Source organism: Ursus americanus, chromosome 23 (genome assembly GCF_024610735.1).
Source record: "Ursus americanus isolate L20-20 chromosome 23, mUrsAme1.1.p, whole genome shotgun sequence".
NCBI lineage: Eukaryota > Metazoa > Chordata > Mammalia > Carnivora > Ursidae > Ursus > Ursus americanus.
This window is the reverse complement of record NC_142149.1, coordinates 1,123,925-1,138,135: the sequence shown is the minus strand read 5'-3', so window position 1 is coordinate 1,138,135 and position 14,211 is coordinate 1,123,925. Positions and strand designations below refer to the sequence as shown.

Genomic DNA, 14,211 nt, shown 5'->3' with positions numbered 1-14,211 from the left:
TCATCTCCAGCCTTTGGCCACCCCATCCCTGACCTCACTGTCGCCCTTGGCCGTTGGGACTGCATGGGTTCTCACAGGGACCCATGGAGCAGTGGCCCGTGGAGGAGACCACAGGTGGGCCACTCAGGGCCACCTGGGGAAGCTAACACGGGTGACGAGGGGGCCGAAGGTGGGGCGGGAGGAGGCCCCAGCACCCTCAGGTTCTGCTCAGGTTCCTCTCCGGCCCACGGTGGCCCTGATGTGTGGGCAGAGCTGGTCAGACCCCAGGGCATGTCCCTGACCTTTCTGGGAGTGAGGGTGTGGGGTCTCTGAGATTCTCCCCGTTCTGTGGACAGGTCTGCCCGCTCCTGACATCTGTGCTGGGAGACTGGGTGCGGAGCCCAGGCCGACCTGGCAAGGATCCTCCCTCTGTCGCACGGCCTCTCCAGGCCTCAGCTCCTGCACCTGTCCGTTGGGGCTTTAATGAAACCTGCCTGAGGGCCGCTAGGGGCCACGCGGGGGGTGCCCGAAGCAGGGAGCCCTCAGGAAGCCCTGCTCCTGCTGGCGGGGCAGCCCCGTGCTGGCTGGCGGGGAGCATCGCGCCGACACGCGGCTCACTGTGGGCCGCAGACTCAGAGGTGCACCCGCGGAGTGTGGGCGCACGCGTGTGCTTGGACGCCGCCCCCTCGCCCAGGGCCACCCGCAGCAAGACGGATGCCTGTGTCTGGGAAGCAGAGTGGGGGCTGGGCCAGAGGGGATTTTCGCCCTAATCTGCATCCTCACATGTGCCTGGGGGGCCTCCTGAGAACAGATACAACGCAAACTTCTAAGAAAATGTTGGCCGGCTTGGGAGCCTTTCTCTGGGCTGAGGTTTCCGATGGTGGTGCAGGACCCACAGCGCGGGGCGTGGCGCTCTTAGTGGCTCAGCGTGCGCTGCGTGAGTGTCCCCAGATGGAGAAGAGTCAGCTGTGACCACTGTGTCGGGGCCTGGGCCATGCCCGTGACCCGTGCTTGCTGAGTGCATGAATGGAAGAAGGGTCTGGAACGGGACACAAGGTGGGCTGGGGGCCATGAGCTGGATCTGTGCGTCCAGTGGCTGCCCCCCCATCCCTGCTGCCCTGGGGTGGGGGTCAGGGGCTGGGAAGTGGGCAAACAACCCATTCAAATAAAGACGTCTGCAGGGTGAGGCTCTTTTGTTGTCTTTTTTTTTTTTTCATTATTTAAAAAAAATATGTTACAAAACAATATCATTAATCATATATTTCTTATTTTCCTTTTTAAAAAAATTAAAGTCATAAAAAAGTCACTTTATAAAATAATACAAAAGGCCAGGAGAGGCTGAGGCTGGGGCTGGGCCAGGGGCCTGCTGGGCTGGTGGGCCGGAACCCAGCGCTGAGGGCTCCCCGGCACGGGCAGGAGGCCAGGGCTGGGGCTCTGCCTGGGCCTCCCGAAGGCAGTGGTAGAGGGGCAGGGAAGACAGCTGTGGGGACAGCCGGGGCCCTGCGTGTCTTAGGCGGGGCAGGGGAGCCCACAGCGGTGGCCAGCCCGCAGTGCCAGCCCCCGGGGCAGGAGCTCTAGCTCCCACTGCTCAGCATGCCCAGCAGCTTACTGGGCTCTAGGCCCTGCTGCTGTGCCACCGTCTGCACGTCAAACCCCATGTGCATGAGGAACTGGGCCACATTCATCTCCTGCCCGGTGAACTGGTCCCGGATGGTGGGGCAGGAGGGGTTGCAGTGTGGCCAAGGGCAGCTGTCCACCAGGTGGACAGGGCAGCCCTTCAGGGGGGCTTTGCTGGCCTTGTGGCTGTCGTGCAGGCTTCTGTCCCAGCAGTGCAGTGCCCGGGGCAGCGAGGTCCCCTTCACCTGGACGTCCGTCCAGTGGCTGCAGACAGAAATCCAGGTGGGGGTCACTCGGTGTGGCCAAAGCAGGCAATGGCATTGCTACCGTGGGAGGTGGGCTGGGGCTGCTTTCTGGCCACAGAGTTGGTTGTGTAAGCGGCATTGACAGCCCTTACACAGAGCCACGGGAGGCAGGGGCCAGCGGGGGTGGGGGTGGGGCAGTGGGTGTTTGGAGCGCGAGCCAGGGATGCGATCCATCCAGGACCTGGGGTCACCGACCTTCGGATGATGATCTCGTGGGAGAGGCAGGCGGGCGCGAAGCTGGCCCTGTTGGGGAGGAGACAGCTGGCTTACAGCGACCACCTGGGCCTCCTCCCCTTGGAACCTATCCTCTGCCCGGCTCCCACCTCCCTCCTGTAGCTGTGCCTGGCCAGCGGCTCCTCTGGACCGGGCCTTGTCCCTGCCAGCCCACATGCTCCCCACTAACCCTTGTCTCTTCCTGCCTCCAAACCCTGCTCCCAGTCCACCCCTTCCAGGCACGGCCAGCTGGGCAGTGATGGGAGACTGACCTGGACATGTGAGTATTTGCTTTTTTTTGTTTCATAGACTTTATTCCTAGAGCAGTTTTAGGTTCACATCAAAACTGAGTGGGAGGTACGGAGATTGCCCGTGCACTGCCTCCCCCGTCAACATCCCACCAGACGGTGTGTGTGTCCCACTGATGAGCCCACACGGACACACCGCTGTCACCCAGAGCCCGTGCAGCGCGTCGCGGCCCGCTCCCGCTGCTGTGCGTTCTGCGGGTCTGCACGAACGTATCGTGACACGTGGCCACCACCGTGGTCTCACACAGACTAGTCCCCCTGTGCCGAGATTCCTCTGTGCTCTGTGCACCCTTCCCCTTTCCAGCTCTGTCCTCGGTACCAGCTGATCTTACTGCCCCACAGCTCTGCCTTTGCCCCCGAACGTCACGGAGCTGGAACCGTGCGCCACGTGGCCTTTTCCAGACTGGCTCCCTTCTTTCTAGCGCTGGCTGACACCCCTTGTCTGGATGGCTGGATGGCTGCTTCTTGTTCTGCCATCTGTGAGACCACTCCCTTTAAGCCCAATGGCTTACTGCACGTCTAGAGGGCCGCGTCGGGGGCGGGGCCCCCAGTACACTCACGGCACATCCTTGAGCGTGTTCCGGAGCTCGCGGCCCAGGTTCTGGATATACAGCCACTGTCCCTCCTGCACAGGCTGCCCCGTGAGGTGCACGTTGTCCACAGTCAGCTGGGCCTCATCGAACAGCCACTGCACCACAAACACTGGGCCTGGGGGGCACAGCTCAGCTGGGCCTTGCCTCAGCACTCGGCCCCCACCCCAGGCTAAGGGCCTCTGAGGTCCCAGCCAGTTCCACGGTAGGCTCACAGACCAGCTGGGCTCTCCCCTCAGAGTGCTGGCCACCAGCCCACCGCAGCACCCTTGTTTGAGGAAGAACCTTGTGATCCTCCCCCCAGCCTGGCTCCCAGGGTCTCCGCTTTGACCAAAACTTGGTGATGATGTCCCTTCGAGGGTGGAGCGGAGGAGGGATAGCCAAGGTCCCATCAAGGGCAGCACTGGGACTCATTCCTAATGGTCACTGTGGACAGGGTGACCAACTGTCTGGGTCTGCCTGGGACCAAGTGGACTTTAGGTGCTGAGACCAGGAAGGCAGACCTGGATGGCTCAGGTACCCCGCTCCCATGTAGGCAGGCCGCGGTCTCCGGACCAACCTCTAGACTCCGGGCTGAAGGAAGCCTAGACCAACACTCCCTGCCCCCCGCCTGCCAGTGTGTCCCACCGCAGCCGGCCCCTCACAGCGCAGTGTTGGGTAGACTTTGTAGCCGAAGAAGCAGTTCCACTCCTCGCCATCCTTGAACTGGTGCCGACAGCGCTCCGGAACCACCCCGTTCCAGTACCTGGGTACATGCTGTGGGTCAGGCGATCCCCGGCCCCTCCCCCACCGGCTCCCCCCGACCCCCCCCGCCCCAGGCGCTCAGCACAGGAGCTGGCCAGCCCAGCCCGCACCCCAGCGTTTGGCACCTGATGCCACGGCGTATGGCCTCCGTGGGCGCACAGGTGACCGTGTCGATGCAGTCCGTACGGCGGTACTGCTTGTTGTCCAGGAACCAGCCCGAATCCGCCAGGCCCCGCACCTGGATGGCTGGGTAGCCCAGCTCCTCCAGCTGCTCGGCCACGCGGTCCACGTTCAGCAGCACCCCTGTGCCCCCCGCGCTGTAGAGAAGGCAGCACGTGAGGCCAGGTGGCTGGGGCGGGTACTCATGGCCCCAGACCCCCCCCCCCCCCGCCCCAAGCCCAGCCCCGAGGCCGGGCAGGGATCCTGATGCATTCCAAACTGCCAACGTGCTCCATGTCATGGGTAAGACCCACAGGCCTTTTGGGGTCCCAGAGGCACTGACCCAAGGCATCGAGCTAAGGGGCAGGCCATCCCACTTCCTCCCACTCCTTTTTCCCTTCTCTCTCACTCCCTGAGTCAGTTTCCTTATCGCCAAATGAAGGCGTAATATGTGGCCTCAGGCCCTGTCATCTATTCTATAGATGTCCTCTGGGCCCCGTGCATGGCTGCAACCGGGTGTGAGCCCACTTACGGGGACCCCGGCCCTTGGAGAAGGCGCTCTGGTCCACAGCTGAGCCCTCACCGGCTGCCTGGGTCACGACAGCCCGAGGCTTCTTTGGCTTCCAGCAGCCGCAAAGCCCGGAGCATCCTCTGGCACTCTGGAGCTGACCCTTTGCAACCTCCCGCTGCCTGCCTAGGCTTGGTGAGGCCGGAGCCCTCTAGAGTCCCAGGCCCAGCCCCTCCTTGCCCTCCAATCCCCACGCCCACCACACCCCCTGTGCACTCATGCCCTCCCTGCCCAGCTCACCTGCTCCCTGCCAGCAGCAGCACCTTGGCCCCGCTCAGCCCTTTGCCCAGGAGCTCTCGGACCACCTCCTGGATGATGAGGGCACCCATGAAGGCATACTCGTCTGCATGAGGGAAGGGTGGCTTCAAGAGGGAGCCTGGACATAGAGCAAGGCCTCCTGCCTCCAGTCTGGGAGGAGGAGGAGTTCCAACCGGGGGTCTGGAGGCTTGTCCAGGGACCGGGGCAGGGGCTGGGGTCAACTGGAGGGAGGTGGTCAGGTGCCCGAGGCTACACCAGGGGCCCCTCCCCAGGAAACATCCAGGAGTGAGGACCCCTGCAGGGACCAAGCCAGCCGTGGACAACCGGCAGGGGGTGCTTGGGGCAGGCACCCTGGGACACACTATCAGGGCATTAGAAGGAGTTACAAGACCGGCCTCCCTGCCTTGACTTTTGGGGGCAGGGAATCGAGAGAGGAAGGCAAGGGACTCACTCTTCTCAGACTTGGATGAAGCCCCACTCCAGACATCGCTGGAGCAGTAGGGGATGAAGCTGTGACACAAGGGTAGGGTGAGCTGGCCACCATATGCCTCCGCTGCCTGAGGCCCTCAGGAAGGACCCCTCCCCAGGAAGGATCCTGAGGACAGGACCGCCCAGGAAGGACCACTCTGAGGACAAGACCCTCCCAAGGACAGGACCGCCCAGGAAGGACTCCGCCCCCCCAATAAGGGCCCTCCCCAAGGAGGACCCCCCCATGGAACTCCCCAGAAAAGAACCCCCTCACAGAGAAGACCCCCAGGAAGCACTCCTCTGCTCCCTCTTACACCATGTTGGCATTCCACCAGTGGGGGTTTTCCTCTGGCTGGGAGGACAGGATCCCTGTGCCTGCCATGGGGGAGGACAGAGGCAGCGGTCTGTCTGGTGGGAAGGGGTGTGCAGCAATGGGGACTACAGGAAGGTGTGGGATGTGGGTGATCCTACTTGGCCACAACAAGGCGGGTGGGCCAGGCTGGTCACTTGGATATGACCCTGGACCTCTCCCACTCTCCACTGGCTGCTTTGGCCTAGGGATGAGTGGAGGACGGAGCAGCCATGGTTAACCCCCGGAGGTTACCTGCAGAGTAAGAACGAAGGATGATAGGTGGGTGCCCCTGACCTTAGGAGGGCCAGAGAACTGGGCGGTGGGCAGGGTGGGGGCCTCCCCAGGGCTCTAGAAAGGGAGGAGGGCAGGAGTTCTTCCAGAACTCGGAACTGGGAGCCCCACACTGGCCTGCCCTACCCCGGGCAGGAGCCCTGGGCAGTCTGAGACTGGAGACTTGCTGACCTGTGCGGGTGCGTGGCCAGTCCCTGGAGCTCATGAGGCGCCGCATGGTGTCATACCGGGAATCGCAGTTCTCCCGGTTGAAGCAGTACCAGCCACCTGCAGGCACAGCCACCATGTCAGGGCCCGCGCACCCAGGGGCCTCCGCCCGCCTCGCCGCCTCGGCTCCTGGGACGCACCTTCCAGAAAAAGGAGCCACCGCCGACTGCCCTTGGATTCCTTCAGGTAGTAGCTGCAAGGAGGGAGGGAAGGGCGGGCGGAGCGGGTGGTCAGCTGGGGCTGCAGGACCCAGCTCTGGGGAGGAAAGGGTCATTCCACCTGTCGCCCGGCGCACGCGCAGGCCGCACGGGGGCGCCAGCGCCCAGGCCCCGCAGAGCGCGCGCGGACCCGCCAGCTGTGGCCGGTCCCGGGAGGTGGCGCTCGTGGGGCGGGAAGGGCCGCGAGGGACTGTGTGGTCCGTGGAAAATCCCCACGGCCCGCCCCGCGCGGGACCCGCTGTAACCTTGGCGCCGGAGGCCGGACGGGAGGGGGGGGCGGTCTTCGCCGGGCTCGGGATCTCCTGGGACGCGCGGTGGTGCTTGGAGACTGAAAAGCGCCCTCTCTAGAGGAGTGTGCGTCGGGCGGTGGCCCTTGGACCCACCAGGAGGCCGTGGAAGGGCACGGGTGTCACCGGGGCCCGACCTAACATCTGGTCCTCCGGCTGTCGACTAGCTGAGGGTGTGGGGGCCCCTGACCCCTCCCCAGCCCTCAGGCTTACATCTTTCCTTCATATGCTTCGGGGCTAGAGAGGGGTGAATGCCGCACCCCAGTTCCTTCTGTCCCATCTGCGCCCCTTCCCTGTCCCTCTGCCTGGCTGGGATCCCAGGCAGTCCAGGCAGCAGCAGGGAGCAGACAGGGTCGGAGTGGAGCTGGGGTGGGGGTGGGGGTACATCAGGACTCTCCCCGCCCCGCTGCGTCGCCTCCTCCTGCTGGAGTCAGGGCCACTCGAGGTCTGCCATCTCCCCGCCCAGAGACCGAAGGACGCTAGCAGAGGTGCTGGGCACCAGTGACCGAGGGGTCAGTGCCCGGCCTGTCTGCACACCAGCTCTCCGAGCGCTGCCCCACCCCACCCCACCCCCGCTGTGTGTCCCTGAGCCGGGCCCTCCCCAGGGCTGGCTCCTCTCCCCCGGGGGCGACCAGCGCAGAGACTCCGTGCGTCCGAGGGGGCACGAAGGCGGATGGCGCGAGCGCCGCTGGTGACCGGGGGGCCGGAGCCCGGTGGGGCCGCCTGCAGGGGCGCTCCGGTCTCGGCGGGCGGGTGCAGGCCTTACCCCGCGGGGCTGCCGTCGTTGCAGGTCACCGACGTGTTGAGCAAGAGGTGCAGCCGCAAGTCCTCGTTGAGCTGCTGAGCCGAGCAGGGGTACAGGGACTGAGCCAGGCTTTTGACCTGTGCCATGAAGCTGTCCATGTTGCCCTCCACGGCGGTGAAGTCCAGCGGGAAGCTCTCCACCGGCTGCACGGCCGCGGGTGCGGCCTCGGCACGAGGCGGGGGCGGCGGCGGGGGCTGCTGCTGGCCGCGGCGCCGCCAGGTCTTCCTGCCTTCGCCGCCCCCGGCCCAGTGCAACAGGCCCAGCAGCAGCAGCACGCGCACCCCTCGGCCCATGGCCGCGCCGCTCGGGCCCGCGGCCACCTGCGGAGAGCGGGCGGCCTTGAGGCGGCGGCGGCGGGGGCGCCGGGCCGGGGGCGCCGGGCCGCGGGGCGCCGGCCGCGCCTGCTCGCTCGCCCGGCTCCCCGCACTGGGCCCGGCAGAGGAAGCGCGGGCGGCTCGGCGTCGAGGCTCCGGGGGCCGGGCGCCGTCGGCCTGGGCAGCTCGGGCTCCGCGCGCGGCCGGCGAGGGCAGCGCAGGGTCTGGGTGCGCTGGCTCCGGCCCGCGCCAATAAGCGGCGGGGGCCGAGCCTGGGCGTAGTTTGCGGGGGCCGCGGCGGCCCGGGTGCCCGGGCGTTAGATGTGCCGCCGCCGCCGCCCGGCTCGGCGGAGGGGGAGGGGGCCGCGCTCGCTCTTTTCTTGGCGGAGGCATCGCCTTTTCTTCCCAAACCGCAAGCCTGACGGAGGGGCCTGGCCTACCCCGCCGCGGCCGCCGGAGGCGCTCCCGGCCCGGCTCCGTGGGGGGCAGCGCGGCCCCGCGGTCCCGGCAGCTCCATTCCCCGCGGCCGGCCCGGCGCCGCCGCCCCCGCCCCCGGGAGGCTGGAAGGGGCGGCGGGCGGGGGGCTGGCGCGGGCAGGAGCGGGCTTTTCCGCGCCGGGACTCCGCCTGCCGTGCAGCGGCCGGGCCCGACGGGCTGGGGGCGCAGGGCGGGCGCGCTCACCTGAGCCGCCGGGGGCCCCCCCTCACGCCGCTGCCCAGGCCCAGAGCAGCCCGCCGGCGACCCGGACCCCGGCCCGCACCCCCCACTCCCGCCCCGAACGGGCCCGAGCCCCGCGCTCACCGCGGCCGGCCGCGCGGCCCCAGCTCCTCGGCGTCGCTCGCCCTGCGCCAGCCCGCTGGGACGCCGGCTCGGCTGCGCTCCCCCTCTGGCGCTGGCGCGGAGCCGCCCGGGACTTTTATCCAGCGGGGCCCCCGGGATCAAAGCGACGGCGGACACAGGGCCCCGCGCTGAGGGGCCGGCAGCAGCGGCGCCGGGGCCTCCAGGAGGAGCGGACAGGTGTGGCGCGGGCCCCCGGCGCCCTCGGTGACCTGCGGGAGGCACCGGCCGCCCCGACACGGCGCCACGGGGGAGTCGCCCGATCCGCCGCCGGGATGGACAGATTCTGGGCGGCTCTGGGAAGCAGTGGGGCGCTGCAGCCTACCGAGGTCGGTGGGCCTCGGGTGGACTCCTGGATCCTCTCTGCGTGAGCCCTGGCTGAGCGCTCCACCCCAAGGATCCCCAAGAATCTCTCCCTGCCCCAGCCGCCCCTGGAAGGTCGGGGGCCGGGATGATGAGCGCCCGCCCCACCCCCCCGCTTGGTCTCCCCTCAGTGACCTCCACCCCACCTGGTTCATCTGCCCCAGCAGCTCACCTTCCCCGTGAACCTCACTGAGGACAGAACGAGATTCTTTCTCAGAAATCAAAACGGTGGGCGTGGGGGGGGGCAGGTGTTTGCTTAGGAGGCTTCTAGCGGGTGGGTGGGGAGGAAAAAAAAGGCATTTATTCACCCTGCACTCCCACGAAGTGCCATGGACGGCTCTAGCAGACCTTTTCTCCTTAACCTCTCCCATCTACAGTCCAGCGGATGCCAGTACACCCATTTTAAAGACAGGCCTTGCCATTTGGGACAGGGGTCCAGAACTGGGGCAGGGCTTCCTGAGCCCCTCTCCTAATTCAGGGCAATGGGGACGCTGTGTGCTCTGGGAAGCCCCTCGTGGGGGCAGATTCGAGGCTTCAGGGGTTCCCCCACCACCACTGCCGCTGGCCCTGAGTGCTGTCTGTCCTCACCAGGCCCGGGGCTGAGGGCTGAGTTGCACGCACAGCAGACAACTCTGGCTGGTCTCCCAGGAAGACCAAGCGGGGCCCTGAACAGCTGGTTTGGGCACTGGAGGGGTGTGAGATGCTGTGGCAGAGCCCTTGAACCCTAGGATGAGTCTGAGGTGCCCCGGAGCTTGGCCTGGGCTGGGGTCACTTAACCAAGGAGAGGGCAGGCTGTGTCACAAGGGCAGGTCCCTCCCACAGGCACCCTCAGGGCGGCCGTGTGCCCACCTTCTGGATGAGGGGAGCGGAGCACGGGCTCTGTTTGTTCAGCGACCCGCACCGGCCGTCCCCCTGTTGTCGGGTCACTTTAAAGGCCGTGCTTGGGACTGGCCAGCCAGAGGCGGTAGCTTCAAACTTCGGCTCCAGCCAGAGGTGTTCCAGCTTCCCACCCGGCCCCGGCTGACCTCGGCTCTGGGGAGAACCTGCCCAAGGAGCCCTCTTCCTCTAACAGCCTGTTATTCCCAGTCCCAGGCAGGGGAGCTCCACTTGCAGCTGGACGGCATGGCCGAGTGGGGCCGTGCTTCACACTGGCCTGGCTCTGAGCCATTTCCTGGCTGGGAGATTCAGGGCAAGTCCTGTGCCCTCTCTCTGTGCCCCCGTTTCCTCTTCTTTAAAGTGGGGTAATGACCATACCTCTATCCGAGGTTCTTTGGTGGGATTATGGAGCCCATATGTGAAAGTGCCCAGCGTGGTGCGGGGCAGGGATGGCCGTCACGACTGCCAGCGGAGTCCCAGGACGAGGGAAGAGCACGCGCTTTGTACTTGCTGCGGTCGGCCGCAGTGCGTCGTAGCCTGCACACTGAACCGAAACGAGTTCCTGTTTTGCTTTGATCGACACAATTAGCGAAAGCAAAAAGCTTTCCCCAGAATGTCCCCGTCCACCCGTCTGTCCAGCTTCCCCCTTGCTGCCCCTTCCGAGACGCAGCCCTGACTCCGTCGTGGTTATTGGCTGCTCACCCGTGTCCTCCCGTGGACTCAGACACGGCTCCGTCCTTGCGTTCCCGCCCGCCAGAGGCCCGCTTGACGTTCTGTACCTCAGACTCTTTAGCTCCCGAAAGCTGGTGGGGCCTCCAGGGGCAGCCGGGCTTTCGAGCCGCCCAGCACTGGGCCTCTGCTTCCAGGCTGCCCTCACCCAGTCCAGCAGCGGCTGTGGCCCTGGCAGGTGGAGGAGGGAAGTCCCTCAGCCGAGCAGCGATGGGTAGGATACCACCTGACAGCCAGTAGGATGGCCGTGGCCAGAAACGGAGAAGAACAGGTGTTGGCGAGGGCGTGGAGAGCCCGCAGCCTGCTTACTGCTGGTGGGAACGTAGAATGGGGCCGCTGCCGGGGGAGACGGTCCGGTGGCTCTCAGCAGTTGAACAGAATTACCATGCGATCTAGCGACTCCACTTCTAGGTATAGTCTCAAAAGAATTGAGAGCAGGTCCCAGCAGAAGCTTGTACATGACTGTTCACAGCAACATTGTGTACAATCGTCAGAAGTTGGAAAACCCAAATATCCGTCACCAAATGAATGGATAAAACAAAAGTGGTCTATACGTGTAAAGAATAGTCTTCAGACGTAGAAAGGAATGAGGCAGTGACTCGCTCCAAAATGGATAGGACTTAGAAGCATCGCATGAGTGGGAGAGGCCGGGTACAGAAGGCCACATATTTTATGATTCCACTTGGATGTGATGTCCGGAATAGGTAAACCCATACAGATAGGAAGCAGACTGCTGGTTGCCGGGGGGGCAGGGAGGAATGGGAAATGAGTGCTAATGGGTACAAGGTTTCTTTTGGGGGTGATGAAAATGTTCTAAAATTGCTTGTGGCGGTAATTGTGCAACATTGCGAATGAACTAAACAATTTTAAGTGGTTAGTTTTATGTTATGTGAATTTTGCCTGAAAACTCCCCCCCAAGAGCGCCAAGGAGTCTGGCCCTCGGTAGTCACCGGGTTGGACCCCAGGTGGCTGAAGACGTTGCCGGGTAAACTGAGTGCCTGAGTTGGAACAGAGCGGGCTGCTCAAGCTCTGGAAATTCTCCTCACACACGTGATGTGCATACCCCCCATTTGCTCGTTAGACAGACGTCCAGGGGACCCGCATGTTGGGGAATACAGCAGCAGGACTGCGTGCCTGATTTCCCAGCCTGTGGCCCGGTCTCTGATCTTTAGGTTTCTTATCTATGAAGCGGAGACAAGAACAGTACCTGCCTCCCAGGGTCGTGGGAGCATGAGGCGAGGCAGGACCTGCAGAGGCCAGCAAGCACGTGGAGTATCACTGTTACTATTCGGGCATGGCCATCTCTCAGCCACCAAGGTAGACTGAAGTCCTGGGCGCAAAGGGCTCATGAAATGTCTGGAGGGCAGACACTTAGGTTTGGGGACAAGGAGCAGGAACAATGATCCAACTCACCTCGCTGCAGTGGCCCGCAGACCAGGGACACCACAGATGCTGGGCATGGGGCTCGCACTTCTCTGCCCCCCCCCCCGCCCCCGACACATGTGCTAGACTGCACATTATTCCTGCCTCTTGGCTTCCTGGCTCCATTCAGGTTGGCAGCAGGTGCTTCTGGCTAAGCTTGGATCGGCAAGGAAGCTGGGGAAATGAGAACCCAGAGGAGGGCTCTGTTTCCTTAGGAGGGGTATTAGCAGATATGGTTTGGGAGTGCAGGGGGGCTGGCCCCTGGGGAGGAAGACATGGGGGAGGGAGCCAGCGACCTCAGATGAGCACACAGTTAACTGATGGGGGTTGAGATCCATGTGTGGACATGTGCTCAGTTCCTGGGAAAAGGCCATCAGAGACGGAACATTTCAGGAAAAAAAGAGCTAGGGCCCAAGTTGGGGCAGGTTCAGGGCCCAGGCTGGCTGAAGGCACTTGGGGGAGGGAGGACGGCATGGTGGAGGGCCGTCCACGGTGCAGGGGATCCCACCTGAAACCCTGCGTGAGGCCCTTTCAGACCAATAATCTGGCCAGAGGGCTGGGCCTGTGGGACCTCAGGCCATCTAGCAGCTACGGACCCAGTGCCCTTGCCCAGATGTGGGAAGCCCTGTACCACATGGCTGGCTCCCTCCTGGGGCCCCTTGAGGGACGGGTTCAGTTGCAGGAGGGCTGCTCTGAGCTCCAGCTGTGGCCTGCCGTCTGGGGCCCAGCTGCCGCCTGCCAGCCTCTGTCGCCTGGCCTCATACAGCCACCTGGGCCACTCTGCACCCCAGCTGCTGGCCTCTGAGGCCCAAGAGGGCAGGGAAGCGGGACAGACAACCCCCCCCCACCCCCAGCAGCTTGCTCTGAGAGGAGGCTCTGCTCCCCAGCCAGCCAGAAACACATGTCCAGCTGTGAGGCAGGGAAGGGACCTCAAGGCTAGAGCCTGTAATCACGGAATTTGAACCCCCTTTTGGTTTCCCCAGAGCCCTCCACCCCCATCCATTAGCAGGAAATCCCCCTTGGCCTCATATCCTGGGACCTTGATTAGCAAAACCCTTTGCTTGGTGCGGGCGGGCGGGTGGGGGGGGCGGTGTCTAGGCCCCTTATGGACACTTCTAGGTCTGTTGCTGGGACGTCCTCTCCTGGGAATCAGGTGGCCATTCGCAGCCCTGGCCTGAGCAGCTGGGATCACCTGGCAGAAGGGACCATATATACCCTAGGACTGAGAGCACCCGGGAGTTAGAGCCCCCCTAGTTTAGGGGGAGAACCTCCAGGACTGCAGGAGGAAGCTGGGTCCTAGTGCTCAGGCATCCTGCTTTGATCTTCCCTCCCCACCCCCATGCGAGTTAACAGGGGATCCTGTAGGGTTTTCTGGCCCCAAGCTCAACCCTTTGGGTCCCACTGGTCATTTGGCAGGACCTGCCTGGCTCTCAGCACACCTGTCCCATCCTGCTCTCCCCACAAAGCGTCGGCTGGTGGTGGATGGCCCTGGCTGAAGGACCCTCCTGCGTGCTGACCTGCAGCTGACCTGGGCTGGCCGGGGAGTGTCGGGGGTCCACCTGGGAATGGCCACATTCCAAAGCTGGGAGGAGGAAGGGTATGGGGATGGGAGGTGCTTCCTAAAAATCTGTGGTGACGGGGCTCTTTGGGGTGTCACAGGAGTGTCTCCAATGTGCCCACCAGTGCTCCTCACTGGACAGGTGAGGAAGGGCATCGGGGAGGTCAGGCTGCCCCAGGCCTTGTGGGGAGAGCCAGAGACAGCTCCTCATAAGCTCTCCCAGCTGCTGGTTCCTTCGCACCCTAATGAGCTCTGGGCCAGCTGGTCCCCATCCACGGCCTGTGGGTCCCCTTGCCTGCAATAGTGGCTGCAGGCCCCGAGGCCGGCCATGTGACCTTCGGCCCGTCCTCCCTCCCACCCTGTGATCTGCACGTGGCCCCTGGGGAGGCAGAAACAAACCCTCAGATCTCCTCGCTGGGAACCTCTCAGCGCCAGGGACATCAAAGGGGGCAGCGGGGCGCGGGGGCGGCAGATGCTTCTCTTAAAGGGCCACACCACTGTTTAATTCAAAGCAGATCCTGGGAACAGCTGTCTAGCTACCGCCTGGGAGGGAGGACGAGGGCCAGAAGGAGCGGGGAAGGCAGCGGTCCCTGTCCTCCCCAGACCGTGCACATTTGCTGCTCAGGGCTGGTGAGAGGCTAGGCTGAGGCAGTGTTGGGAGACACCACCAGCCCCCACCTAGCCTGCCGCTCCGTGTCTCAGAGGAGGGCACTGAGGGCCGAGCAAGCACTCACTGGTCATTC

At 64.4% G+C, this 14,211-nt stretch overlaps 1 protein-coding gene across 1 annotated transcript; it reads right to left on the bottom strand.

Annotated features, from left to right (window-relative positions):
* Positions 1–1,224: 1,224 nt before the first annotated feature.
* NOTUM (notum, palmitoleoyl-protein carboxylesterase) lies at positions 1,225–7,693 on the bottom strand. Its single transcript, XM_045775034.2, has 11 exons — positions 7,331–7,693; positions 6,200–6,252; positions 6,024–6,119; positions 5,524–5,584; positions 5,193–5,251; positions 4,724–4,826; positions 3,882–4,073; positions 3,657–3,757; positions 2,983–3,130; positions 2,097–2,144; positions 1,225–1,860 (listed from the first exon to the last, which is right to left on the bottom strand). The coding sequence occupies exons 1-11, from the start codon at positions 7,660–7,662 to the stop codon at positions 1,554–1,556; spliced, it is 1,500 nt and encodes a 499-aa protein (XP_045630990.1). The 5' UTR covers positions 7,663–7,693; the 3' UTR covers positions 1,225–1,553.
* Positions 7,694–14,211: the final 6,518 nt, after the last annotated feature.